Source organism: Magallana gigas, chromosome 2, assembly GCF_963853765.1.
Source record: "Magallana gigas chromosome 2, xbMagGiga1.1, whole genome shotgun sequence".
NCBI lineage: Eukaryota > Metazoa > Mollusca > Bivalvia > Ostreida > Ostreidae > Magallana > Magallana gigas.
Genome location: NC_088854.1, coordinates 29,850,911 through 29,878,273, shown reverse-complemented (window position 1 = coordinate 29,878,273; position 27,363 = coordinate 29,850,911). Strand labels below are relative to the sequence as shown.

General features: G+C 32.9%; 1 protein-coding gene across 5 annotated transcripts; it reads left to right on the top strand.

Annotated features, from left to right (window-relative positions):
* The first annotated feature begins 2,171 nt into the window (after nucleotides 1-2,171).
* LOC105327394 (glutamate receptor ionotropic, kainate 3) lies at nucleotides 2,172-27,236 on the top strand. 5 transcript variants are annotated; one of them, XM_011427839.4, is made up of 14 exons: nucleotides 2,173-2,926; nucleotides 12,149-12,283; nucleotides 15,509-15,754; nucleotides 16,090-16,113; nucleotides 17,904-18,082; nucleotides 18,217-18,270; nucleotides 19,088-19,306; nucleotides 19,496-19,516; nucleotides 20,061-20,165; nucleotides 21,032-21,163; nucleotides 21,611-21,829; nucleotides 21,912-22,735; nucleotides 24,373-24,562; nucleotides 25,078-27,236. In XM_011427839.4, exons 1-14 carry the CDS (start codon nucleotides 2,851-2,853, stop codon nucleotides 25,240-25,242), a joined length of 2,589 nt encoding a protein of 862 aa, XP_011426141.3. In that variant the 5' UTR covers nucleotides 2,173-2,850; the 3' UTR covers nucleotides 25,243-27,236. The 5 variants fall into 5 exon arrangements, with proteins under 5 accessions (XP_011426144.3, XP_011426141.3, XP_011426143.3 ...); XM_011427837.4 differs by having other exon boundaries at nucleotides 2,174-2,926; nucleotides 21,017-21,163; XM_011427842.4 differs by lacking the exon at nucleotides 19,496-19,516 and having other exon boundaries at nucleotides 2,172-2,926.
* The last annotated feature ends 127 nt before the right edge of the window (nucleotides 27,237-27,363 follow it).

Here is a 27,363-nt window from a genome sequence, read left to right as displayed (position 1 = left end):
TTTCAAATATTTTTCCACTCATTCCACATCCAACAGAAACCAAATAACGGTTATAATTCGAAAAATATTCAAAATTAATTGATGAAATTTTCACTCTCCTTGTGCGCCCAGATTCCTGCCGAATCTACATCTTAAGCGCCCACATTCAAAGTTTCTTTATGCATTCATGTTTCAACTCAAAAAAATTGAAAATTACAAAACTTTTGAAATAACGACACAATATAATTTTAATGCGTTGAAATTTCATGTAATATATTGAAATTCGCCGCGTGTCAGTTGTTCTTTTGTACATGCAAAACGAAGCCATGGATAATAGCAAGATCTTATATACTATAGTGTGAACGTAAAAACCAAAAAATATACATATATAAAAAAAATAAAGAATCAAAACAAAATTTGAAAAAAAAAACTAAGTTATTCGATGTCACTCCTAACACTTCTGTGAGTGGCAAATGCTTTCATTGTAATGCGTCATCAAATATAAATAAGTAAAATGAGACCGACTGTCGCTGACGACATTGCAATGAGTTAATCATTAATTAGTGAGATTTTATTTCCTACCACCAAACGATTTGGCTTTTAATAATTAACCCAGTAATCAAACATCTGTATAAGCCCTGATTTTCAATTGCACACTCTAGTTGTTCTTGACTTCAAAAACTCTTTTTTTTTCTACTGTCGATCGATTCCAAGGTCAAATGCAAGATACATGCACGAAGTACATGTAACTACTTTACAACTTCTAAAGGATCTTGATTCCGGAAAATAAGACGGGTTTGATGTGCTAGTCCAATATGGATGAAATGGTGACCCAATACAGGCACACAAAGTCTCTTTGACGCGACGAATGTTCGCACATTAGAAGTTGCGTTACACTGAAGAATTCGTTTTCATTTTTTGCAGCCTAGGAGTCGAATTTCAAGTGAAAATTGTTGTCTCTATTACTCAAAATGCAATAAACAAAGTAATAACAGCATTCAATGTTTTGTTGTTGGTGTCGTTCCAGGGATAAATAGCAAAAGACATCATGTACTTTTGCGTATATTTTGAAAAATTTCCATGAAATAAACTTCCATTAGCCCTGGGGATCGCGGATTGCCCACTATTTTCTCTTCTCACTCTAAGAAGTTCCTCTGATTTCGACGCTCATTGTTGCAGTGATGAGAACCCATCCATCAGAAGGATCTGGTCGCTGACTAGAGAACTAATCCGTAATGTGCTTTTTGCATGACATCTTTGTTGCCTTAAAACGCCTTGGAATGCGATTTTTTGCCACAAAGAAACGACTGTGATGTATTCCGCCGTGAACACACACATAGTGATTCCACAATGAAAGGATATTAATGGTAGCAATAAAAAAAGTCCAACTCTATGAGGGCTCATCTGTTGATTTTTCCTTACCTTCAGAAAATCGTAAACCAATGTACGTAACGTCACACTTTTTTTCTTACACACTTCCTCTAGAAACCATATGATATGTATTAAAATAACATGTGATTTATTCAAATGGTTGATGCTTACTTTAAACAATTTATTTAGATATATGTCACCATATTTTTTTTTTGTTTCTTTGAGGACAACTTTATCGTCAGTTTCATACCATGGCTTGGTATTTACATGTAGCAAATTATTTTCATATTTATCGAGGACATTATTACGTACATATACATGTAATAAAAGTATTTCACTTATAGTTCTTACAGTTCTTAGAAATAATTGAAATGTATATCCGTCTCTTACATACACAGACATAAATAAATTCCCGTTCCTAGAAGCTGTTGATAAATGGAACTGTCATAGGATAACAACCGATTTCCTGATATGTCGCGGATTGGTCTTATAATCATAAAGATATCCCCCTAAGTAAACAATAATAACTACTCCCTTTCCTGCAGGCGAGCATCTTTATCGTGGACATGAGTAAACACTGACTCCCCAGCAAAAGTCTGATTATAATTAGTAAATTTGAACAGCAATGTATTTACAGTCCCTAGTTTTGCAGGATGTTAGCTCTCGGCCCTCGCAAATTGATCCGCGTCCACAGGAAAAATGCAAATACAGTAATCTGTTGAAACTTTTTTTAAAACAAAGATTGCTATAGATTTTTGTTACTTCCGATTTTTTTTCAAATTATGATGACTTGTGTCGTATTTACATTTCACGATTTACGGGCCAACGGGGGAGAAATCCCGTGTATGCATCACGTAACAGGGTTATGAATATTAAATGTTAATGTCCATTAGCAAAGTAGAAGTAAATATAAGCGGTCGGAATAAATTACTGATAATTAATACACCCGATATCTGTGAATGGAATCTTCGGAACTGATCGGACCTTTCCGATATCGATCAAGCAACACGAAGGGAACTTTGAGGTTTCTTTATTTACTTCAACGACATATGGTGGTAGCCGCGCTGTACGTATAGCTAGAAACGTCGCCATTACAAATTTATAACAGAGCTACAAGGTGCGCGAAAAATCTGCTCCTCTTCATGGATTGATTTGATGTATTCGGATGGATTTTTGCAAAGCGGATTACTCTCCGTTGCGTACGATTTTTAACCAGATAAAAATGTTTATTCTTTTCTACACTAATCAATTAAACAAAGGGCGAGAGGGAGCATAATTACACAGAACAAATGATTATGTCGTTTGGATAATCTTCAGTGGTTGTTTAGTTCTTGAGTGAGATGGTTTTTTCACTGGACCGTCTGTTTGCCCGATTTTCCTGAAACAACAAGAGAATTTTTTTTTTCATGCGGCGCCGGTGCTATTCCCCGGATCCGATGAAATGACTAAGAACCAAGAGTTGCTTCCCTTTGGTTCAGTGAACGGTGTCTATATTCAGTGATGTGGATCCGAGGCCTGGTTTTTATTTTCCTTCTGTCACATTTGTCATTGTGCATGAAAACTCAACACAAAGTCGGTAAGTTAGTCCTTTTTTTTTAGTTATAGTAATTTTCAGTGCGATTTTTATGAGACAGTGATCTTGAACTGTGATATTATTTTAGTAATTGCCGGGTTATTTTAATAAATTGCAATATTTGTACACGTCCCTTTGTTGACAATAACGTAAAAGTTGCAGTAATTTATCTTTTGATCTTTTGTTTTAAACCTATTACGTCTCATTTAGACTACTTATTCGTAATTTCATTCCGATATTTTTCTCTATTTTGCTGACCTACCGCAGGTTATTAAAAGTCATTTTGCGTACCCAAATACGATTAATGATTCAATGTGGTTCACTTAGTGATGATCCATTAAAATGGCACCTGTTGGCTTTAGATTTAGGTTCTTTTTCGGAAAAAGTTAATTTGTAGATTATTTGCCTGTTTTGCATCTCCCTAAACCCCTTCCACCCCAGAAAATGATCTCAAATTTTATTCCATACGACAATTTTTGTTGTCGTGTTGTAAATTTTGTATTTAATGCTACTCGGTGAATTCAGAATTTACAACTTGACTAAACAATCGATTAATTCGAATCCATATTGATTTCAAATTGATGTGCTTAACTAATTGCACGTATTATTTGGCCTACGTTCTTAGCACGATACTTTACCTCCATCCATATTTCAAAATCTTTAATTATCTTTGTATTCTTCACATCATGTTTTCTTTAATAGCTTTATCAGACATATTTTTTGGTAAAACATATGTACTTGCAATAGTTTTAAAAGCATATTTAGTTGCAATTACTATGTACTGAAATATCTTTATAGGATATGCTTGGTTTATTTTTCGTCAATCGGTGGTTAGATAGAAGCTTTCATGTTATTCTCTGTGTGAAATATTAATGATTATAACGTCAGAATGCCTCCCCGTGAGAACAAACTCGTTCTATTGTTATACAATTCTACGAAATATTAATATCATTCCCATGGGTGTCTTTTTATGGACTATAGAACATATTTTATTATACGTTTAAAATATTACATTTTAATAAGAGTTAATTTGTTTTTATGAGTGATAAAAATACTGCAGATTTTTAATATGTCGATTTAGAATATATTACCTTAAACTACCGAAATATTTAAGTATGGAAGTCATCTTGTTTAAAAAAATTTAAAAGCCTGCTGTTTGTTAATTCCTTATATAGATAACTGTAAGAAGAATTGCAAGGTTTTATGAGAGAGAGAGAGAGAGAGAGAGAGAGAGAGAGAGAGAGAGAGAGAGAGAGAGAGAGAGAGAGAGAGAGAGAGAGAGAGAGCTATGCTATGCTAATAAGCCACTTCACGTTGTTTGCACAGATATTGCTTGAGAATAGATTAAAATTTGTGTCATAAAAAATCCCCAACAGATTACTTATGAAGAGGCACTCTAAAACTCATTTAATCACCTGATGATGTCCCTAACAACGACCTTAATATTCTTTGGTAACTGTTTTACAACTAAAAACTGCGGTTGCTTTCTGCATTGTCCAATAGACTGGTCTAATCAGCGAGCATCAAGCGTTTACTGCTCGCTGCGCAGGGAATCATCGCCGTGGATTTGTTATATGAAACAAGAAAGAATCGACGTCTGTGTAGAATATTCAACCTCCTGGTCTCGAATACTCATCATGTGTTCATTACTTCGTCTTTGAACTCATGCAAGCTTCTATTATCTTTAATTTGGTTTTTCATTACCACACACTTGTGTCTAGTGTGGTAGTCAGTTATGAAACTCAGATCTAGATTTGAAAAACAAGCATTTTTATGTTGATTGACCCCGTGTCTTTAAAATTATTTAATATTTAACATTTATGTATATTATACCTTTATCATTCAGATAACATTTATTTATTTACTAATAATTAGGCAATATGCAAGAAGTTTATAGACTAAAATCAACATTTATCGTTTCAACATAGAAAGCTTCTTTTCAGCTTTGATGTTCTTCATCCATACAAACGATTGTTAAGTGTCCACGCACCTGTATGAACCGAGACAAAATGGTCGATTGTTTACTTCCGCTGTATTCCGGATCAGATCAAGCTGCTTCCTAAAGCGGCTTTTGTGTTAAAGTGATCCGATATATTGAATGATATCTTTTGTTACAAATCAATGATGAATTATGATACTTATCCATTTGATTGTTTGTTTAAACGATTAAAATTTTCTGCAGCGTTTTCATCCTCAGTACTTTTCACAATTTGCGGCCCTACTTCAGACTACTTCATTTGACAGCCCAAAATCTTGTATAAATAAACACATGTTCAACTATTGAACGTACAAAAATGAAGTTGTCTTTAAAAATTTGTGATCAATCAATAAAAATATTCATATATCACAAAATGCGTGAATATTAACAGCCTGCACACGTTGCACATAAAGTATTGAATACAATTTTTTTTTTTAGATACGTCTCATGCACATTCTTCTGTTTTGATACATCTAAATGAAACACTTTTGTATTGAAAACTCTATTTGTGATTATATAAATTGATAATTTAAAACAATCCAAGAACATTTTCTGGTCTCTTGATGTCCAATCTTGAGAGGACAAATGTAGGTGAAATGGATTCTGAAGCATTATCCATTGAACTATCGACTGTCATTTCGAGACGATACCTTTGAATTATTAAACGTATTTGTACTATTAGAAAGACCCTCAATCCATCCCCCAGGAAACATTCTCGATTAATTTCTTGGTAACATCATCCATCCATATTGAACACAAGCAAATAGTGAAGGCATCCTACAGAGAAATATTTGTTTGAGTGTTAAAAATAAATTCATAACTGGGGAGATGGATTAATGAGAGTAGGTATTTTGACAGTCATACCTTTAAGGCCACATGTTGATAGCTGAGATCTGTAGGTTTCCTGTATTATTGGGGTCAATAGTTTCTGTAGTATTTCAAAATTGACAACATCCCCCCCCGCCCCCGAAAAAAAATATCTGAAAAAGCTACATGTAATCTATCTTTTTTATCCCAGAGTTGCTCTCAGCATTATTCTTCCGTAAAGACAAGCTTTTTAAGATTTTACTTGATATATAAACTGGGTAGCTTTTTAATTCTCTTGATTCAATTTTCTCTCATTGTGTGCGTAAGTGAGACGATTTATTTTCATAAATAACGACACTTTGTTAAAAATTTAGAGGGACGAACGTCATGCAATTTTTATTACAGTTCTGGCAAGTCATACTCTGACGTAATCAAAAAAGTTGAAACAAGTTTAAAATTAATTTTAGTCAATCAAATATTAAAATGAAACTGAATTATTTTAAGACATGAAAATCCCCCAAGTCTCTTTAATTTAATGACAACGACATCACAAAAGGAGAACTATAGTCATGAGACATGTTGGAAAAATGCAATTTGTTAAGAGATAAATTTTTAGTTGCATGCATGTGCCAAATTTTTTCATATCTTAGGATAATTAAATTTCAATTAAAGTCCGAACAGTAAGTTTCGAGAAAGCTTTCCCAAGGCAATAGAATGATAATATATTTGTGTAAAATTTCAGGATGGAATCTCCTATTATTTTCATAGGTGCTTGAGGACAGGACCGACCCCCCCCCCCCCCCTTCCATCCCTCCCCTGTCCTCAAGCACCTGTGATTATTTTCCAATTGAAGATAAAATATTATGACACGTACCTTCAATTAAAGTACTGAAGTACTGACGGGAGTTTATTTTATTATTACATTGTATTTATTCTAAAATCAACGATATATAATTTCGCATAACAAATAGTTTCTTATATAGCCGTATTTGAATAATTAGGTACATTTTTTCTAAAGTGAATTATCGGGCTTTTCCACAAATCTCCATATAAATTATTTTGTGTAATATTTAAAGATATTCAAACTTTATGATATTGATTTTCCCTTCCGTTTCGCGATCACGCAAGCGCAAAGGGCATCATACATGTATATGTATATTGCAACATGGCATTTAGAATAAGCAAGATCGCTATCTATTCCTTCACACACACACACACACACACACACACACATTGTATGTTTTTCTCTTAAGATACACCCTACCTAATGGTTCGTTACGGTTTGTCAAAATTGTGTAAGGTCAGAGAGTAAAACCTCCTGTATTATGACCTACTATTTTGTTCTCATAATCCAAAGAGGAAATACTTTTTAAAGTAACCATGTCTTTTATCTTAACACATACACTCTTTTTTTATATCAAAGATAAGCGTTGTTACACCAAAAATATAGTCAAGGCTGGATTGTATACTCAGTTATAATAACATACTTCGCTAAATTTTTACATTTTTTATCAGAAAAATGCGATTTGTTAAAATCTAACGAAACGAACATTACCCCAAAAAAATTTTGTTGACAAAGATTTTAGCCAGTTTGGATTTCCGGTGAAAAAATAAAAGCTTAAGGATATATAGCGTGACGTACGTTTAGAACAATGCTATGATATGATAATGTATACATTCAGTTACAGTATTTACCCTGGAGACACAGAAGCTGTCACTAGACACTTACAGTCACGGACAGAGTTACACAGGGCAAAACGTCCGGTCAGGTCTGCTTCATCATCTGTCGAGGCTTTCGACGGTCAATGATTTTTTTTCCTCTAAGAGGCCATTTACATAATTCCCGTTGTCCAGTTATGAATAAATCGAGAACTAATGTCCGCAGGCCTTGGTGCTGTACGCAGTGGTCAGCTTTTCAGTTTTGGAGTCTGTATGTTCACAGTGCAAAGTGATGAAAAATTATCATCAATATTCATAAGCACTTTAATGAGGCAAGACAGTGGTATTATGCCTTATTCTAAGGAAACCTTTCTTGGCTAAATGGTCATCGAAAGAGGGATAGATTATATTGATATCGACCCCACGTGGAAGGGAGAGATCCACGACAGCTTGGTTTTCTGTTCCCGATTCCCCATCGCCCCCCGTTTCCATTGTGATTATAGTATATTGGATGTTGATGTATCGCAGAGAGCAGAAAATCCTAGAGTCTGTCTATGCCAATATGTTCATCATTTCTGCTGTTGTAAATTGAATCGACAGGGAAGTGGAATAAACGGCGGTAGATTCAATAAAATGTGAGCTATGGATTGCTGGGAATTAATGGCGACATGTTTATTGACATCGAAGAGCTTGTAAAATCTCTCGTATCACAATGGTTGGAGAGAGATACTCTAAATTATTGTATATTGAATGCAAGTGGTTTCTGAAGAATCAAGAGCCCAGTAAATGGAAAAAATTCGTAAATCGCAATTTTACACCGGTACATCTAAATTTTACGATCGATTTTTTATACAAATGTAACAAAACGAAATCTTCTGCAGAATAAATCATTCTTCTATTTCTTCTAATGTTTTATATACATGTCTGTATCTATTAATGTGCTTCTAAAAGATCAGAAGTAGACATCTTATCTCTTCCATATCCAAAGGATCTCCCCAAGGCCTATGGTTATCAAGAAAGTCAAACGACATTGTATGCAAGAAAAAATGGTGTCTTAAGCTTGTTGAATCAACACACTGAAACATTAATATGTATAACAAAATCCTCCTACATATATTGTATCAAAAGTTTATACGAAAACAATAATATGGACAACTATTTGTGAATTTTCAACCACTTGCAAACGCATTGATGTAAGTTTGCCACATGAAAAGTCAACAGACACAAGGCTATCATGTGACTGAATAAGGGATATTATAGTTTTACAGCGTTGCTGATTTAAAATACAACTATAAGATTAATGAGTAGAGAGGACCTTGATCGAAATCTTTCCTTTTCATTAGTACACCAGAGCTGGTAATAAGAACAATTTGATATATGATTTAAGAAGTCACTTGGAAATACATAAAAGGTTTTTTTTTTCATCCTTTATCCATCCATTTTTTTTCTGTATGGTTATGAACTCCAATAAAGATGGCTTTTGAGTAGTTGATATACACTTTCCATCTAAGATCAAACTTGGATTATTGGTTCATTAAGATAATCCCCTCTGATGCCTGATACATGCACAGACGTTGGTCGATAACGACGATTAACTCTTGTCTACTGTGTACTAGTGTGCAAAATTTTAATACTTTAAGTCTTTCTGCAAAATAAGAACTTTGAAGCTTGAAGAATAAGCATGATAATTTTTTGTACGTTTTTTCTATTGTGAACACAAAATTGGTGTTATAAAGCCGATCTTTTAATATAGCTGTGAAGAATCTCATTATGACAACAAAATATTATGACATTTTTTAAGTTTACTTCTTTCATAATAATGCTATTTCAAGGTTTAAGTTTGTCACCCACCCCCCAAAAAATGTTATACAGTCAACAGAATTAAAAAAATTACTGTTGGAACTTGATAATTTATCTTATTATTATATACAGTTATCACATTATATACGGTTAAATTTGGGTATCCAAAACATCAATTACTTTAAGGCAAGTTAAAGTTCTTATCACTGTGTCTATGTATTCTAGAAATTTTTTTCTAGAAAACACTGACTTCGAGAGAATGAGGTTTGATTGTATGTGCATATATACAACTTGTCTTGTTATATATTATTGATATGTATCATCGACCCTCTTCTCATACAAACATGTATTTATAGAACAGAGAACGGGAAAGACTAAAGCGTGTACATGAGAATCATCATTAGTATACCCCACTTGTATTGACGCTTTCTTTCTTTCGTGCAAAAATCGACCTGTTTATTTTGAGAACCACATGCATTACTTCGTAAATAAATAATTCAGGCCTGCTTAATTCGATGGTAACTGTATTGGCGGTTATGACTTGTATACCTCTGTTAACATTATACTCACAGGGATGGGACCGGATACTCGCTGAAACTTATTGACTTCCGCTATAAACAGACGGGGTATTGTAGCGAAAGACTGTCGAATTTTTACAGATCCGCTGCAAATTGCATTGAGTCGTAAACTGGAACAGACGAGGATGTCTCTTGTTGACAATATGGCCTTACCTATTGCAAGAATCTCACGCAAATCCTCTCTGATATATATTTTTATGTATTGAACTAGGTTTTTCTTATGGTAAATAGGCTTCAAAGTAAATCTAATTATCACGTTAAAATGTCATCCATTACTAACGTTTCGTATTTTATAAAATTGAGTTTAATATACCGTAAACAAAGACAATGCTTAATGAATTTTTCATGTTGACAACTTCTGAATCTTTTTAACTTTCTAATAGAACCATGTACTTGATACTTGATCAGAAGTTTTTTTGGCACATTAATTTTGTTTAATGGCGTATAATCACCATGAGAACATTGTTTGCATACCGAACCCGATTCGATATTAAGTAATCTTATGAAGAGGGCCATTAATCAAATCCTGACACAGAGAGTATGTAATTAACATTTAAACCCCTTTTATGGTTACACATGGTCTAGAAATTCGTCGTATTACAAAAAAATATCACTCACTTATCTAAATTAAGATTTTATTTCTGCCATTTAATTGATTAATGACTGCAATGCAACTGGACCCATATCGCTTCAAGAAAAGTCTATTTTTAGGCTTTCATCTTCTAAGTAGCCTAACTTGCTTTGCGTTTTAATGGATTTAGATCACATTTCCTAACTCTGTGAGGGCGTTGATATAAACTATTGAACACAAATCTTACTACAGCTAAAGTTACCTTTCGTATATGTAATTTAGTCTGTTTGATATTAAGACCTTTGACGCCCTCCCCCAAGCTACAAAGACAATAAAATTCATATTTATTTGATTTTGCTCTTTTCTTAAAATGATATTTTAATTAAACCCGTTACTATTCTCTGTTTTTCTCACGAACAAAATCGGTTATCATGAAGCATCGGAGTTAATTGTCAGGAATAACAAAGAGAAACACTAAAATGATATTTTAATGTTGCCGCTCATTGTTAGAGAGTCCATTGTTGTTTATTTGACATGGGAAAATTTGGAGATGTCAAAAGATTCAATATTGCATAGTGAAACCATCCTTGCAAAAGAGGCGTGGGTCATAATCTGGAATGAAACTTCATTTACTGAAATATCGATAGAACAATTGTTACAAGTATGTACATTGTAGTACCGAAAATAGTTTTAGACGGTGATTATACTAGCTTTACAGATAAAAATACAATTATTTGGTAATATTACATTTAGCAAAAGCTTAAAGCGATGCAAATTATCAAATTCGTGTGTTGGTATATTTACCTATGTGAAAAATATTGGTTGACAAAAAAATAATATTTTGTAAAAAAAAAAAAAAAAAAAAAAAAAAAAAAATAATAATTTAAAAATGAAAACCTATAAAGAGAATTCTGTTGAGGATGTTTAAACGTCAAACTTCTATTTGTAAATGTAGAATTTATACATGTATGTATTTTAAGTTAATTTTAAGTATGGGCTAAATATAAGAAATTTTTTGCAACAGTAACGAAATGAATTACTTTTGATAAAACCTAAATATATGTTTAACACAATTATAATCGTCTTGCATTTGAAATTTTATATATATTAAGTTGTTTAAATTTTAAAAGAGAGACACGAAGGTTTTCGAATTAAGTTGGCTGGTTAAGTAAAGAAAGGAAAGTATTTGTTTAGACTTAAAGAAAAAAAAAATTCCCAAGTTGTATAAAGAGACGACGTTTTGCGTGATCTGAAAATAATCCTAAATCAGTGTAGCGACTAGGGAAAGGTTTTAAGTAGGTGTAATTACTAGCAAGAATCACGCCTAATTGGGAAGAGGCTTAGAAGACTTTTCTTGCTGAGAGCCAAAATTGGTCCATAATCCTCTAAAATGTTTCATAAAGTAAGGAAGATAGTCGTGCTTAAGATAAATTGCAACAGTGCAACAATAAAAACCTGACTCGCTTAAATTATTTTGTTTTCACTTTCTAAAACTTTTTAAAAATTTTGCTGGTAGGTTCAATGTTCCTTTTATTCGATAACCAATAATTGATGTAAGATGGGGCGGGTGCTTGAGACTGAAAATTAATTTCTACAAAAGGATTTGGAAACGGAATACGTTTCGCTCTAGGTTAAAAATTTACCTTTATAAATGAAAACGGTTAAATATGAATATAAACCTGATTCAGAGTATTGCGTTGTTTTTTGTGTTTTCTAATCAATTACATGTATTTTTACCTCATGCATTAAAATAAGACGTAATGTAATGTTTGAATTTATATGGAGTGTAGCAGCCTTTTCATCAAATTAATACGACATTTTGTCAATTGCAGGTATTTTGGAGCAGCAAGACATATCATTAAAAGAAATCCAATCCTTTCTCGTAAAACTTGATCCTTATCACGAAGTTGATCTTCTGCGCATTCCAGTTACGCAACCGGAAATGACTTTTGACAACATAGAAAATGGTAAGGTACAACTGCTTAAACATTTGTTTTTGGTTTACTGAACTGTTTACTTATATCATTTATTATAGTATAATAGTTGTCCACTTGACAAGTTTCTTTAACAACAAACGCATCCATAATGTTGCATTTTTCTGCTAATCCTCCACCAAAAAGTTACAAATCACAACTAAAACCAAAAACATACTTTCACTCTTCTTCAATTCGTTTAGAAAAACTCTATGGAACAATTTAGCTTCTTCCAGAAATCGTTAGTTTCAATTAAACGGCTTGCTATTCTATCCATGGGTCAGATCTTACATTAGTTCAAGTCTGTGACATGGAGCCAAAGGATCGGCTACCTAATTACAATGCAAATAAGTTCCCAGAGATTTGATTGTCTCGAAGAAACTGATAACCACTTGGTCTACAAATTAAACGTCTACGTTGCACGTCGCTAGATTAAGCTGGTTAGAGGAGAGAATCATCATATACTTTCTCCAAATTCTTTTGATAAAATGATTGCATCGGAGCCCAGCTGAGATGCGATACTGTCTTTTGGGGCTCTCCTTGAATTGCTTTCAGGAGAATGAGAATGAGTTGTTTTATTGATAATTATAGAATATTAAGAATGTTCGTGTAAAGTAAATTTCTTTGTCCATACAGAAAGATATGTCTGTTTTGCGATGTTTTGCATATCAAGCATTTATATGGTTTTAGTTTCTGTAAACCAACTTTAATTCGCGACATTATTTCACGATTTACTGGCTATAAACTGGTTTTCAACGACTAAATTTTGCGAATAAGATTCGTGTTGGTTTTACAACCGTACGGTAAAGACTACGGCGATGAATTTTTACGACAAACCGCGTGAAATTTTCTCGCTCGCGAATAAAAGTTAGTTTGTAGGAGCCATAGACCAGAGTATTTCGGAATAAAAATCGTCAAAACCAAACTCTCATCAATTCACCAGTCTTATAATTGAGTATGGCATTGAATTTCTTCCAGGAAAAAACCCACTTCAATCTTCAAATAGAATATATGTACAATGTCACTGATTTATAATTTAACAATTAAGAACAATATAACGAAAATAACCTGTCCAAACATTTCAAGTAAAGCATAAAATAACACACTCTGATGAGTAACGTCATTTTATGATGTACCAATTATTTTCATATCGATGAGTTCCTATTTAAAATACAAAAAAGAAAATGACGCATTCTCTTTATATTCACCTGCCAGGTTTTTTGTATAGAAAAAAACTCCATAATGTCATAGGTTTCCCATGAGAAACGTCTCTACATCGCTGTTTTGAGCTGCATTGATTTCTATTGTGTGATGGGATATTTTTTGTGATGAATGACTTTCCAAAATGATTTGCAGTAGAGATTTCTATTTCCTTTTTATTGTCCACACGAAAGAGCTTCAAATGCTCGAAACAGTCACAAATTTGTTGAGCAAACAGTATGGATAAAGTCTCTCATATCTTTTTAATGTGCTAATATGTTGTTTCGACTGATCCAGAGATTCGGCTGCGGACTTTATTTGATTATGTCCGAGCTTTTCCTCCAAGAAATAAAGAGAGATAGAGAAGATATTTGGCAAAATCAATAGAGAATAACAATGATATTGGCTGAAATTTGTTTAGTTTAATTAATTCATCATAAAAATCCACATCTGATGCTAAAAAAAAATCAAAATAGAATATTACGCAAAAAAGAGGTGAAAAGAATGAAAATTATTAAGAAAACGTCTTAAAATGAACCAAAAAAAAAAAACTGTTTCATTAAGAGGGTTCAATGGCCGTGGCTAATCCTATTATGTTAAATTTACCTCCTTATGAAAGAGAGCTCTATATAAAGTTTTAGTTAAAAAATGTCCAAATTTTATAGAGCTAACATATTTGGGGTTTTTCTTTATTAAATGTTAATTTGTGGCCAAAAATATCTTATGTCAAAGTTTAAGGCAGATCTGATGGTGAATGTGTTTACCACAAAACCTCCTTAATGTCAATTTTAAGTAGAACCATTTTAACAAGAGCTTGGACTTTGGGCAGTTGTTTTAAACAGCATTATGACGTAGGCCTATCTATTTCATTGCTAGCCACACAGCCACGGTTCTCTGAAATCAAAAAGATTTGTCTGGCGTTTGAGCTAAGACTACGCAATCGGTGCATATTTCGCTTGAAACCGCGTCGTTTTTAACTTGCTTTGACGAAAGAAATAGCAACGTCCTGAGTGTCTAAGGTCTTGTTAAAATGGTTCTATTTCCACCTAAATGAGTGCACTGTGTCGTTATTGATTGTAATCTGTATTTGTCCGCAATGACTTAAAATGCAGAAAAATGTCGTGTTAATAATAAAACTTTTTCACGTAATGATCATTGCATTATTCTTTTTAGAAAAAAGGCAGCTTTATCCCACGCTGTCCACTTTAAGTGTCTTTACAGTGTATACGATTACTGAGTACTTTACATAATGTAACGTAATGTCATTTGCATTTTTTTTGTCTTTATATTGTTCTGGTCCAAAATCAGAATAATTTCATTTGAAGTTCTGCGTTGTATAAAGACTGATTAAATGAACGTAAATGTCGTTCTTTTGATGTGCTGTGATGCACTATTTATTTTTTATTCTTGATATTGAAGAGGATAGTCTATGCACGCAAAATAAAAGTAATATAAGTACATGTAATTAAGATTCAATTTCAAAGTAAATATGAACCACGTGGTAGTACATGTATATTGAAAAATAGTTAGCTTATTTTACTAACTGATGAATCTTAGAGCACCGAGAAAATCATCTGGCATCATTAATGATGTACATTTAGTTGTGTCTTTAAACACGTTATAATATTTAAGTGAAAATCATATGAGAAGATCACTTGCATAAATATCATAAGGAAATTATTAAGTAAGTTTTTGTATGCTAGAACGTTTTGATATGAATGCTCTTTTAACTCGATTGTTTATGAGATAAATTGGCTAAGTCAAATCTGAAACTCATATGTGCCATAATAATAGTTTCTTTATTTCTTTTTATCCAATATGCTCAATAAAGAAATAAATATATCAAATATATATATATTGATAGTCAAAAACTTATAGTTTTACTCAATTCTGCAAGACTTGGTTTAAGTTTTTTAAAGCCAATATCTTGCAGGTTTAAAAATACACAACTGTTTGGAAACACTTTTAGAATATTATACAGAATCAATCTTTAATCAGTTTTTTCTTCTTCTTTTCTAGCTTCTAACTTTCTTAACAAAAATAATATAACAGCTGTCATTGGGGCGTATAGTGAAACTTACGTGCAGGCCGCCTGTTTTCAAAGAGTTCCTTACATCGTCACTTCCGGTGTCCCTCATGACGTAGTAGAAAGTCCCTTTTTACTGAATATTCAACCTGGGATACCCACCTTCGCTTTGGCAATTAATGACATTGTGACCTATTTTGGATGGAAAAGGGTCGCTGTTGTTTATGATTGGGAAGAAGGTATGATCGATATTACAGTATATTTCTAGTTTCATTAATTATTAAGCAACATAGCCCTTTGGGCAATAGCCATAAAGGGTATTGAAGACAGTTGCCAAAAATGCTATGATAACACATCTGGAGAAACAGACCGGTAATATATATAATTCAGTGTGAACATTAACAGAAAGCATTACTAGAAAACACTTGGAAACATGTCATTGCATGATATTTCATGTTTTCGTGTTCTACCCTTATGAAAAGTGGGAGTGATAAAGAATAATTATTGAATCCTGTAATAAATTACATTTTGCTTACAGTTTTCCGCTTGACAATGACTAGTTTTTATTTTGCAGATATATTGCCTCTTCACATGTTTCGTGAGTGAAGTCGAAATTCTATCAGATTGCATTGGCATGCCCATTTACTAAATCATTCCATTTGTTTTCAAATTTTCAGAAAAAAATTTCAACATTATGGAATTAAATTTTTACATGTCATTTCGTCCCTTGCATGTTCTTTGAAAAACCTAGCATTGACCTATTTCTTTACCCTTAAACAAGTGATTAGAAGGTCTTTATTTGCCATGTTGGTTGTCTGCAGTCCATGTTTAAAGTTTGCTCACCCATTGTCATGAATCAAAAACTTTCGTGAAAATAAACATTGCTCTCACGGTTTGACCTTCAGAGCACATAACAATATTAATTTCACTCATTGTATGCGCCTTTTGATTCAGTGAGTGTGCATTTTACCTTTGAAACCCAATACTTTCTATGGCTAGTTGGCATGCTGGATTTCTTCTACCCTTTCCCACATTTTTCGTTTTCGTTATGATTTAATGCTTACAATCACAATGAAATTACATTCAATAATGAAAATTCAGTCAAGTATGGATGTTAGAACTCTTTGTAATGATGTTAGACAGTAGTTATTGTGTTAATGCAGTCGTAATGATGATAGCTGTTCGTGTTTTATGCAGTATTTTTGTCCAACGTTTAGTCGTCTGGTTATTTGAACTAACATTTCATTAAATGTTTTATGATAGTACATTGTATTACACAAATGCGAAATTTGACACGTCATTTTTGCTTGTTCGACCCAATTTTTGATAAACTGGGCAGTACATGTATTATGAAAGTATTACACAAATAAGATATCTGACACGTCATTTTTGGTCGTTCGACCCATTTTTTTTTTATAAATTGGACAGAAGAAATTACTTGACTTTACATCTAATAGAGTTCTTAGACAAAGATTTTAAGGAGGCTGGATGGTCAACAAACTATCCATCAGGTCTGCCTTTAGAGATTTTAAATATTTTTGGCAATAAACAAAGTAAAAATCCAAATATTTAGCTTTATAAATTGAATTGTTTCCTATATATTTTTATCATTTAAAGATAAATTTCGAAATCGGTCTGAACCATCCAACCGAAATGACCTTATTCGTGGATATAAGTAATTTTAGTAAATTATTTGTTGTAATAAAAAGACAAACAGCAATTTTTTTTTATTTCAAGTAGTAGTTCAGGTGATCTCTCGAAGTTGCTTACCACAAGCAATTGACGTTTTAAACATTTCTTTACATTCATTGTAAATAATCTCCCCTGTACTTTATTATCAACAGGTGTCGTTAGGGTCATTTAGACTTATATGTATCATCCCCCACAATATTTCTAGCTGAATAAATGAAGAAAATAGGTAGACTTACTTTTTACATGTTCTTGTGAATTATTCATTACAATTGTTGAAACAGCCATCATTTACATTGTCAATTTGATGAAAAATATTATTGAAACGATTGTGTCATCAATTTGAATGAATGGTGCACAAGTTTGCACATATTTTATTAGAAAATGGCAAAAAGAGACATTTTAGCTATTCAATTTGCTCGAAATACGTACTGAAAACCACGAAAGATACGAGTCGGTCAAAGTTCAATACAACGAACGTTACGAACATGTTGTAATCATTTAGTAAGAGGAATCGTCAACCTATAAAAGAAATAGCCTTTTAACGTCAATTGCTGATGTGACATCCATATATTAACCAAATTTGTCTATTCTTTTTCTCATACTTATTATTCTCCATACAATATTCATGAATATTCATTGTTTACTTCCTTTAACAGTCTTCATGAATATTCATACATGCTTACCTTTTTCCCGCAGGTCCTCCAATGATGTCTTTGCTGATAGATAGGCACCCGACTGACCTTAAGGCATACAACATACGTCATAACACGTCAGATTCCTACGTCAGGGGAATACTTAAAGATCTTCGAAATAGATACATTGACCGAATAATACTTCTATGTTCATCAACTAATACAAACATTGTTTTAACCCAGGTAGAGCAAATTTTTTTGTATGCACATGAATAAAAAAACGGCTTAAAGATATATTGACACCAATTTAGAGTTTGATTAGAGACTACCTTGGAGCATAAATTAATTTTTTTTTTTGTATATTTGTGTATTTACAGGCCTTATATCTAAGCCTGCTTTCCCGTCCATATGCTTGGCTAGTTGCAAATGTTGTAAGTAAAACACTTTCTCTTTATATTCTTTACAACATAATTTGCAATTAAAAATAAAGTTAATACTGTTCCGAAGGTCGAACTATCATTGACTCATTTTCATGTGTATTTCGATCGCTTTCAAAATCTGGCTATAGTTTTGTTCAGTTTGAAATAAGTATGAAAGCGTTTCAGTGATAAAAAAAAATATGCTTTTAATGTTTACATTAATGTGAGAAAAGCAAAAATTCAATGTTAATCTTACTCATAGATATTAGTCACTCCCACACTGGTTTTCATTTGGTTGATATAAAGTGTCCCACGCTATCTAGTATAATATTAACAATTTGAAGGAAATCAAGTAAATGCTTTCCAACAATATCATAGTTTTTATTGTGAAGTACTCTACCAACACTAATCAACTATGCCTGTGGGTATTCCTATAAATATTCATCCTTTTGTCTCTATTAACAGTCGAGCAAGGATAATAATTCATTTGAAATGTGTTCACCAGATCCCAGTGAACTGAATTGTTGTTGAGGCTGATTTTTATCAGCTTATATATCCTACAACTTGAACCATATTTCCGAAGCCATGGTTTATCAACCCAAATCCAATCTTCATTTATGTTGTTGGAAAAACATTCATCCATTAGTTCGATGGTCGATTGTTTGATCAAATTGCACCAAGTACACAGTTCGTTACCTTGTTCGTGGATGAATCGGCTGATTTTTGAAATAAACCATTTTATTTTTCAAATCAATGTAGCGAAGAAATACTCCCAGTTTTAGCGTATTTTGTAACTAAGTAATGGGAACTTTATGTTTTGATTCAAAAGGGGACAGACGTGGCTGCCTTAGACGATTATTTGGATTCCCGTGCAAACCTGACGTCACTTCTAATCATGACGAACGGTAGCCCGGATGATTGTGCCTTGGAGAAGAAGAACGTGTCTCTGTCCAATGCCGTCCTTCACGACGCTTTTAAAGTTTACATGAATATAATAGACCGCCACGCTAATCAAAGCAGACTTCAAATGAGAAAAGCTCTAAGAAAAGTAAGAAGCTTTATCCTCAGATTTTGAGATTGCTCGCCAAAATATGTTGGTTTTTTTCGGGTTTTGTTATATGCAAAATAATAATCCATTAGAATCCATGTCTTTCCAGTTTAAGTTACATAATAATCGAAACTAGGATCCCCTTCGTTTCCTTATTAACGATTTTTTAATTTTTTTGTTCTTTTCCAGAACGAATTAGACATGACAAATGTGAGCAATATATATGTATTTCTTTAAAATGTCAAAGCACAAGTAAATGTCGTTCTTTGTCAATTATCCTTCTTGTACTGACACATTTTCCAGGCTCCAATTTCTTTTACTCAGAGATCACATTGCACGATAATTGCATGAGCAATGAATGCTCAAAAGCATGCACCTTTGTAATTATCTCCAATGGATACATCTGTATTCGTGTGGTGGAGGAAAAATTATTTTCAACTTCAAAAACGTTATTTTGTAAAAAAAAAAAAATTTTTTCTTTTTCATTGCTTTAATTTACTGTTCTTTCTTTACCATATTTATATATGAGATTTAATGAGGTTAATAACATACATATGTACAAACTTAATGTTTACAATATTTTAAAAATCTGGGATTCAAAGTTAATTGTAAAACATCAGTTTGATTCATCTCCATTTATTTCAAGTCACCGTTTTACCTTGCAAAACTGAAGTATGTAGTTACCTTAAGAAAAGTAAAGTATTTTAAATCATATTGAAATAATAATCTTATAAAACTTTCATTTTATTTTCAGATTCAAGTTCATGGATGTACTGGACAGCTTTCTTTCTCAAAAATGGGCGTCAGAAACGAGACGTATTTACAATTAAAATCTTTAGGGACGAGTAGAAATGGAACGGTGCGTATTTTGACACATCAAGACAAATATTCTATTTATTTTAATTTGTGATCTTCCGCATGAAAAGTTATATTTTAAAGTGCGCATTTGTATTATTATAAAGCATGTTAGAAGAAAAATTGTGAATGATTTTTAACAGTATTTGATTGTTGTTTGTTTTTATTGATTTGCAAAGCACGGTGAGACTCGGATCAAATGTTTATTTTATATTTATTTATATCATTAGTTATTAAATGGATCACTTTTCTACATACCCCTTGAAAGTAAAAAAAAAAATAACAACAATATTTTACATTTAAAGATTATTTCTTAGAAACAGCTTAATTCCATGATACATGTATGAAGTACATGTATTTCTATATTTACGTGTATGTGATACCGAAGAAAATGGATTCCGAAGCAAGGAATTTAATGCGTTTGTATCAGCACAAACCTTTGATGTTGTCAGTACTTAATGAACGTATATGGTGAAAAACTAACAAATACTACACTAATCCTTCATATACTTTGCCCACTCCGACCCGATGTTGTTCAAGGCTGGGTAGTCAATACTATTTAGACCCTTCTAAACTCCTAAAAAGAGCTCTTTATCAAATAGAAAACATCTTGAAATACTAGGTACTTTGTGATCTAAATAAAATGTCATGGCCGAAAATATTTAGAATGTTTGGTAGATTTTGATTAACACTTTGACGACACTACCCAGCCTTTTTGAAGTTTCTGTACATTGGTTATTATTTCATATTTTTTTGACAAGGTGCATGATGAATGTTAACACGCACCTGCTGCTTGATTTCTGCTTCTTTTCTTGATGCACAATAACACCAGTCTTTCTTCTGTCGATTTGACAGACAAATCTATTTCAGTACGGAACTTGGAGAAGCGGCAAGGAGAGGCTGTATGAACGCATCAAACCCTCGCAGACATATAGGTCAATGATGAAAAAAGACGCGGAAGATGTGTTCGGAGATGATCGTGTTCGAGTCACAACAATCCTGGTTTGTTCACTATTTCTAATACGACATACTGTAACTTTATCTAAATAGTTATAAAAAGACATGCTTTTCGTGCTAAAGAATAGTTAATAAATGCATATTGTTAATTGATATTTACCCAGGTTTTTTTTCCATGTCTCCTTCATGTATTATGATATTTGAAACTTAGGAATCGTACAATCAACCAATTAGACAGGATATCACAGAAAAAAACCCCTGAAAGAACAAACTCGAGGAAAATGCTAGCTTTGAACTTTGAATTTATATGGAATAATAACAATGAAATATCAAAATCATGATATTCTTTGTAATATGATAAATTAATCTCGAAAAAAAGATTTGTGCATAATTGTTGATCCAGATAATAATCCCTATTTGTAGATTAATCAAGTAATTTGTATCTGTTTCATCATGGCAGGTACCTTCACATCCTTTTCTTATCATTTACAGGAAGCGCCCTTTGTTCAATGGAAGAATGATTCCGGATGTGGAAACAAAACTACAGATATTGGAGATCAACTTGAGGGGTTTCTTATTAGTATATTTGAGAAGCTTGCTGAGGACCTAGGCTTCTCATACAACATTAGTCTGGTTCCGGACGGGAAGTACGGAAGTGACAAAGGACCGCCACGTGGTTGGACTGGAATGGTCCGGCAACTTTTGGATGACGTAAGTCAGCACTCAATGACGTTAAATCAAAGTGTACTTTGAAATTTGAATATAAAAAAACGTATTCATCTTCCTTTTTTAGAAAGCTGATCTTGCTCTGGCACCCTTTCAAATCACACCTTCACGATCCAGAGTTGTGGACTTTCCCAAACCATTCATGACTAAAGGAACAAGTCTAGTTGTGCGAAAACCGGAAAGAAGTGTGTCCCCGTTTCAGTTTCTCATGCCCCTGTCCCATGTAGTATGGATTACTATATTTGTGGCATACGTATTCACTGCTTTGATGCTTTTTGGAGTAAGTCGGATAAATTGTGATAAACATGACCGATGCTTGAACAACTTCAATGAGAGTTTCTGGTATATATGGGGTACGTTGTTACGTGGAAATCTTCAGCGGTCCCCAACCGGAATTTCAAGTAGAATAGTCAGCAGTACATGGTGGTTCTTTTCATTGATAGTGATTTCTGTGTACACGGCCAACTTGGCGGCTTTTCTTACCATTTCTAATGCTCACATGCCTATAACGTCTGCCGCCGATCTTCCAAAACAGAGTGATTATAATTATGGTACGGTTGAAGGAAGCCAGATAGAGAACTTCTTCAGCCAAACAAACATAAGTCACTACCAGCAAATGTATGCTCATATGAAAATAACAGAAGGAGCTATTGTGAGGCGAGTGGAAGACGGTTTCAGAAAAGTACGCGACGAAAAGTACGCTTTTCTTTGGGATTCTCCAATAATTCGCCATGCAATTTCTAGTGATTGTAGTTTAATGGAAATAGGAAGTCCGTTTGACCTAAAGGGGTATGGAATGGCAGCACAAAAACATTCACCTTTCACAGAGAAACTTTCCCTTGGAATATTGAAATTGAACGATAATGGAGTGTTGTATAAGCTGGAGGGGAAGTAAGTCTTGCTTTCTACGTTACAATTACAAATGTTTTGCATATTTCAATTGTATGCGGTAATCGTCTGCTTAAATGGAGAACATTTAGAGTTGTTTAATTTTCTAATACATCACAATTGCGTTGCTGGAAGATTTACATAGAATTGCAATTATCTCAGTTTTAAAGAAGTTTTTTAAGAAGTCATCTAAAACTACTAGATAGGACATAGCTCAATTCCTTGTTATGAAATACTGTGTTAACTTTCCATTTGAGTGGGCAGTGTCTCGTGAAATGTCAGAATTTTAAAAAGTTTTTTTAGGATGCTCTGCATATATGTATTATGAGTAATAACATTCCTCAATTTATTGGAGATGCTAATTCTTGGGAGAGATTCACTAAAGCTGGGCTCTTCGAATTCCTAGGAAAGCACTGTACATGTTAATTTACCTGTAATTCAAATAATAATCCAAGCTACACTGTATGTTTAAATTTATAAACAGGTATGCATTACTTAGTTCTCATATCGAAAATCAATGAATATATGTCTATAAGGTTAAGAATTATTCACATTTTAAGGGTCAGGCATCTAGATGGAAAGTGTTAGAAATCCCTATATATATCGTATTTATCAATTATGCATTAAAATTTGTATTTTGACTTTCATACATAGCGTGTGTTTCAGTTACATTATTTTATTGGCTTTAGCTGATCTGAGTCAATGCAATAAAAAGTCATCCGGAGGTGGATTCCATTTTTATTTCACACTATCAGTGAAACTTTTTCCCGTACGTCTAGATCTAATGATGCAGAAACGACCTTTAGCAGTTTTCCTTGAACACAATAGCAAAATAATTCCAACAAAAAATGTCATATATTTCCCCCACGATGATCTTTCTTCAAAAAGATCATTTCAGGGTCTCCTGAGAGTGGTTATCCGCCAGTTTCCATGATCAGCAATTTTCTTGGACGTGTAACTACAATAACATCGAATTACTGCCTTCTTTCTCCAGGAATGTGTTACAAAAATATCATTCAATAGTCTTTCTCTGAATCTACTATTGGGTTACTGGTGGTGCTTTGTCTTCTCGTTTGGCGCTTATTCGGCGGTACCTCATTATTCAAAAGAACTCATTGAAATCTATAATATTCTTTTCTGTTCGCCGCCAGTTGATGAACCCTTTTGGCTTCTTAAAATGGTCTCGTTGTGAGACGGGTGACAGAATTGGTAATGTAATTTTGACACTTTTCAGCGAGCTTTCCCCAGAGACCCCACGTTGCCGGGGATTATAGAGAGACATTTTCTGCTTGTTTGTCATTTATTTATCACTCTGCCTCGCTCTCGCTTGATGAAGAAATGGAGACTGTACTAGAAGTCAGTCCGCTGTTAAATGTTAAATCAAGCATTAAATTCTATTTATCGAAGAAAAGTTATAAACAATCGAAGATATTATACACACAACATATGCATTCATTCTCATTTTCAGTTTCATAATTCAAAATCTAAGCAGATTTTAGGAATGTTATGCAGTGTAACTTTGACTGCAACTAGCAACAATAACAAAACTTCTACATTATTAGGTACTACATGTTATGCTTTAACTAGTAAAGCAACTTAAAACTAATATGCTTACAATATCTAACCTTTTCGTCACTAAGATGGTTTGGGATTCCTACCTGTCCCGACCCACGATCCAGCGCCAAGAGCCAGGAAATAAAGATGGGAGTGGCCTCTGGAATGTTCTATGTACTCGCGGGAGGGTTGGTTCTAGCCCTCACTGTGTTTGTCATTCAGTGGGTGTATTATAGACGTTCAAAAAACGAGGAGGTTCGTGGGAAGAAGCACGAGGTGAGATTAACATTGTGATGTAGTTTACATTCGGTTAGTTTTATGGATATTGCTCCAGTGTAATATTTTTTTAATATCTTTGAAAATGTATTCTGATTGATTCATGCACAATAATTTTGGAAATGAATTTATCTAAGAGGGTCGGGTTGCGGTGGCCATTTATAAACTACATTAATGTATATCAATGACTACAGCCTTAAAGATTTAGGACTTTTTCTTTGTTAAGAAATAGCAAATAGAAATTTTATGGTAGTCCAAAAGGGAAATAAATTACACATGTAGTTGTTAACAATCTACTTTCCCCTCCTTAACTTTGAGTGATATCTTAAGAAGAATTTATCATAATATATTAACCTACCAAAGTCAAATTAAATCAGTATTTCATTATCGAAATTGAAATTTGCCTCGGCATTTCCAGAATTACTATGCTTCGACAAATTTCAAAAATTAACTTATATATTCTTTTATTTTTCGAAACTTGCTATTATACCTTGTTTGGCTCTTTGCCATTTTAGCAAAATAATAAGACAGAAGAAAATAATCTACATAATCATGTGGACAGAAATACCTCGTCCGATCTCGGCAAAGACCGGGACGATGAACTTATCACTGTGTTGACTAGGACGTTAAGTATTGGAGAAAATTCGAGCCACAGCAGATGGCAAGGGGAACATCTCTAAGAACAACAAAGAAAACCATCACGAACACCATCACAGTGTCTTCCACGCACAGGGTTCTCCTTAAAATTGGGATTTAAGTGCACCGTTGTTGTCATCATCGCATTGTTTGGTACAGAATTAACATGATCATTGTGGGTTTAAACGTGTACGAGTCCATTTTGTCAAATAATATCATTCTCATATTGCACTCTTTGAGGAGTAAACTTGGGTAACAAGGAAGTGAAGCTGACTGGGAACATACGACAAATATGCAAATTTAACTTGTTGTAGTTTTTTTGATGTACATGTATATATATATATATATATATATATATATATATATATATATATATATATATATTTATGTATGTGACTACATGTGTGTGCAAAACTTTAACTCATTTTATCATCTCTCTCAGGAATTTTTCATTTATTGTTTTCGTAAACTTCATTGGCTTTTGATTTTTATTCATGATTTTCCAGTTCTTGTAAACCAATGTATAGAATTATGCATTTAAGGTTTGAACTGTTTTTCATATCATGCTGAATATGATGAAATTTTATTGACAAGTTCAAAATAATCATTTACATGTAACGTCATAATTTTTATACATTAACTAATATTTCATTTATTGTTGATTTGCATCAAATCTGTTTATCATTATTAAGTAAGGCACGGTCAGTAAACTGCAACATACAAAATGCACATGTTACTCTAACGCAATTTAATGCAATTTGATTATTAAATTTCCTAAGTTTACTATCTTCAGCATTTTTTTCAAAGGGGACATTTATTGAAATGTAAGTGATGTTTCTAAGTCGTCTTACAATTGGGTTTATTAACGTTCTTTAGTTAATTACTAGTTCTTCTGAGCAATAGTAAAGCATTTACCACGAACCTCCTCTCTCTCTCTCTCTCTCTCTCTCTCTCTCTCTCTCTCTCTCTCTCTCTCTCATCATTTGTCAATAATTTTGTATCATATGTACCTATTTATCCGGTGTATTTATATCATTGGAATTTAAACTAAGTGTTTTATGTATAACATAGTGTCAAATAAGCAATACATGAACAATTTCTTTTTTGTGTCAAGAATTACGAAATGGGCATAGCATAACTATAATTACAAAATGTATCCTTTTTCAATCATGTTACATTTGTTTTGGCAAAACGATTTGATATGATATAAGGCAGTAAAAACACAGTAAAAAAACGATATGCAGAGAACAAAAATGTAATAAAAAGAAACTTAGGAATTTTATTGGAATTCACGTTTTTTTTTTAGAAATGCAGTATCTTGAATTTTATTCTCCATTGTTTAGATTAAAAATAAAACGCAATTCGTTAACAGATCATCTATGAACAGATCATCAGAAATTGTATGACACAAAAGCGAAATTTCTATTTCCATGCTAAAAATGAAAACACGTTGTGGTCTTAAGTGTGATAATTGTTTACCCGGCAAACTGCGAGACTGTTTACAATTTTAAGGTAATGAACTGTTCCTCTATCATGACGAGAAGTTTTAAGAAGGCTCGATAGTCTTGGCCATATTAGACTGCATTGATCTCCTTTTCAAGAAGAGTTCTATATAAAAATATAGGAAAATATCTAAATATAAAAATTTAATTTTACGGATTTTTTCTTTTGTTAAGTAGTGTATAGGTAATCACATTATATCCTAAAATTTTATAAAAAATATGATAGTTCATTTGTTGACAAGCGAGCCTCCTTAAATCTCTGACCTTCGTGTTTGGTATTCTTAAACAATGCTGTATGGTTATAGTTATTTATAACGCTGGGTATTTTTAAAAAACTCGATTTGAACTTGCAAATATAAGCATAAACTTTAAGATTTTTTATTTCTATTCTATCTTCTTTTTTCATTTGTCACTTCATATTTACTTAGTTTAATGACATTACCTTAGTTTTCATATTTGTTATATAGTAGGTGATAAAAATACGAAATTTGAACTTTGATAAATTTATGTGCCTTAATAAAATGTTTTTACTTACACTTGTATCTTGATTTTATTTTTAATTCAAGGACGGGTATGAAAATCATATCCCGGACCATTCCTTTAAGAAAACATTGTATTAAGCAACTTTTGGTTTCAGTGTTTCTGGGGGGGGGGGGGGGGGGT

Excerpts from the sequence above, each read along its gene's own strand:
- LOC105327394 (XM_011427837.4), top strand. The coding sequence starts at position 2,851 with ATGTGGATCCGAGGCCTGGTTTTTATTTTCCTTCTGTCACATTTGTCA. Across the intron at positions 12,284-15,508 it reads TTTTGACAACATAGAAAATG|CTTCTAACTTTCTTAACAAA; the intron begins GTAAGGTACAAC and ends CTTCTTTTCTAG. Across the intron at positions 21,164-21,610 it reads TTCGAGTCACAACAATCCTG|GAAGCGCCCTTTGTTCAATG; the intron begins GTTTGTTCACTA and ends TATCATTTACAG.